This window comes from Penaeus chinensis, chromosome 31 (assembly GCF_019202785.1).
Source record: "Penaeus chinensis breed Huanghai No. 1 chromosome 31, ASM1920278v2, whole genome shotgun sequence".
NCBI classification, from domain to species: domain Eukaryota; kingdom Metazoa; phylum Arthropoda; class Malacostraca; order Decapoda; family Penaeidae; genus Penaeus; species Penaeus chinensis.
The window spans coordinates 12,135,262-12,137,761 of record NC_061849.1 but is presented as its reverse complement, the minus strand read 5'-3'; the positions used below and the strand labels follow the sequence as shown (position 1 = coordinate 12,137,761).

General features: G+C 36.5%; 1 protein-coding gene across 1 annotated transcript in view; it reads left to right on the top strand.

The window, feature by feature from the left end:
* LOC125041918 (PIN2/TERF1-interacting telomerase inhibitor 1-like) overlaps window positions 1-2,500 on the top strand; it is a 10,330-nt gene that overhangs the window by 799 nt on the left and 7,031 nt on the right. The window contains exon 2 of the mRNA XM_047637318.1: window positions 2,363-2,485. Coding sequence (XP_047493274.1) covers window positions 2,363-2,485 — 123 coding nt within the window. The remainder of the gene's footprint in view (window positions 1-2,362; window positions 2,486-2,500) is intronic.

Below are 2,500 nucleotides of genomic sequence, written 5' to 3'. Positions count from 1 at the left end.
AAATCCAGCATAATGCTGCGTTCAGAACTCCTTGTTATCCTCGTCAACTTGTCAGGACCAGCAGCACGAGGCAGTGTTTGTAACCCTTCATTACCCACAATGTAACCACTTCGAGATTAATGTTAATGAGAGTAATGCACAGAGATAGAGGGAAATCGGGACTGCCATATCACAGAGCACAAGAAATAGAGTAATGAACAACACAGGTATGGTTTCTCTGGCCTCATATTTAACACAAGATGATGTAAATATTTGCCTCATATCAGCCAGAGTTCTCAATGTCCGTTTTCTGTAAGTTGTCACAAATAAAGGGGGGAAAAGGGGGGCTTTCCCCCCTGTCTAGGGAATAAATAGAAGGTTGGAAAGGTTAGGCATGGATTTGGGGTTCTCGTCTCTGGCAGGGTGCAGCTCATAAGTAAATATTCACATTTTTATCATGACAGAATCTGTTTTATATCTTGCATAGGTTTTATAACTGATGCATAGGTAACTTACCAGCAACTGAGATACGCAGAAATATCCTTTGATAACAACAATAAATGGTCTTAAAATTACCTACCAATATCTTATGGTTGCCCGCAACTGTGTTTACATACAAATGCTATTGTGACTGTCATCTCTTCCTGCTTGAGGGTTAAGATAAACAACTTGTCCTGAATGCCAAAGTAGGGGTTCCAAATGGTCAAAACATCTTGTCCAACCTGTCCAACTTATATGCGGAGCTCCAAATGCAGCATAATGGTAATGTGGCTAGAGATCAACAAACATCCTCCACATATCTTTTTTTTTTTTTTTTTTTTTTTACGTCATCCAAACATGATTGGTTCAAGTAATAAGTGAAAGTATTGGTAATGAAGGGACTGCAGCCATCAACCTTAGGGACACTCCTGGGAATCCATAAATATCTCCTTATAAACTGAAATCCTTCCTTAACCCCTTGGTGACAGGTGAAGAAACTAAAAACTAAAAACTAAAAACTAAAAAAAAAAAAACTACGCTCTGGCAATCAATGGCAACGCGCCGACTTTAAGTGCGGGAGTTCAGTACATCAAGGCAAATTGCCAGCTTGTAGCGCTTTGGCATGCCGCCTTGGTGTACAGCCGCACAACACTTTTCGAGTGGTTTGTTTTGACGCCAGTCGGCGTGACCCGTGCCCCCAGACTTTACCCAATCGCTTTATATCCCTACTAGGGACAAAGTCTTGAACCCTCACCTGATTGCCTTGGACTTGGTCTGTGCACAGCATTTGTTGCAAAATATTTTCTTAATTTCAGAAGGTATTCTTTGCTTGTGCAGATTGTTTCATGCATCAGTGAGTGTAATTTTGTCTCTTTTTCTGATAGTTTCATGAGATATTTTCTCTATCTTAATAATCATTATGAAAATTTATACCTAGCTATTACTTAAATGTATGATTTTCCTGGTATAAATTTGCAAATGGATATGTCATAGGTAAAAGTTTTGTCATTCTGTCCTTTAAAGGAAAAGTTTACTTTGTATCCTATGGCTGAAATTATATATTTTAACAGGAGAGAGACAAAATTGGGTTCATTCTGGGTATGTCATCATGATATATATGATTTGAGCATTAAAACTGACATGTGAAGCCCATAAAATAATATGAAACCATCCTTGTTTATTACTGGGTTATAAGCAATATATTCTATGTTTTGCCACATTTTTTCTTTTACTTTGTCTTACTTCTTTCAGTGCCTTCATTATTGCAAAAAACCTTGAAAATAAACATGAAACCATTTATGTCCCTCAAGTTTGATTTTATTTGATTTGAACCTGATTTTTTCTAATCATATCAGTGAAATTCATGTCATATGCATGAAATTAACCTATACATACTGTTTCTTAACCCCTTGTCGACGGGTACGACATGTAGACACGTGCTATGCCCACTGTGAGTACTTGTTTGATTGTTTTTACACATAGATGGCTACACTTGTACTAAGTCACCAATGAGCCAGTTACAAGTACTGCCTGTCTCGCCCATTCACCCTTTTCTTTGACTTACGAAATATTTTATCTTATCTTATTTTGCTGTTACTAATGTTAAAAAACATTATAATAATGATAATGTTTATGATAAAAATAACACCATCAATATTCATAGCACTAGTAAAAAATATGTTTTTCCCGCCAATAGAAAAAAAATGTATGGTCACAAGGTCTACTAATTGACTCCTTTGTGGCTAAGCACTAGCAGAGCCATCTATGGATAGACATTTCACAAAAAAATATAGAAAATAGGCACAGCATTTTCCCCATATTTCATTCATTTTCCCCGGTGGCATTGGGTTAATAGGAGAAATTAATTTTTTTATGTTAATAAAAACTTTTAAAATCATTACAGATGAAAACAAATTCGGCCAGAAGTTAATGGAAAAATTTGGATGGTCTAAAGGGAAAGGCCTTGGAAGAGAAGAACAGGGAATGACTGACTGTATCAAAGTTCTAACAAAGGACAACAAGAAAGGTAAGGACTTGCTTT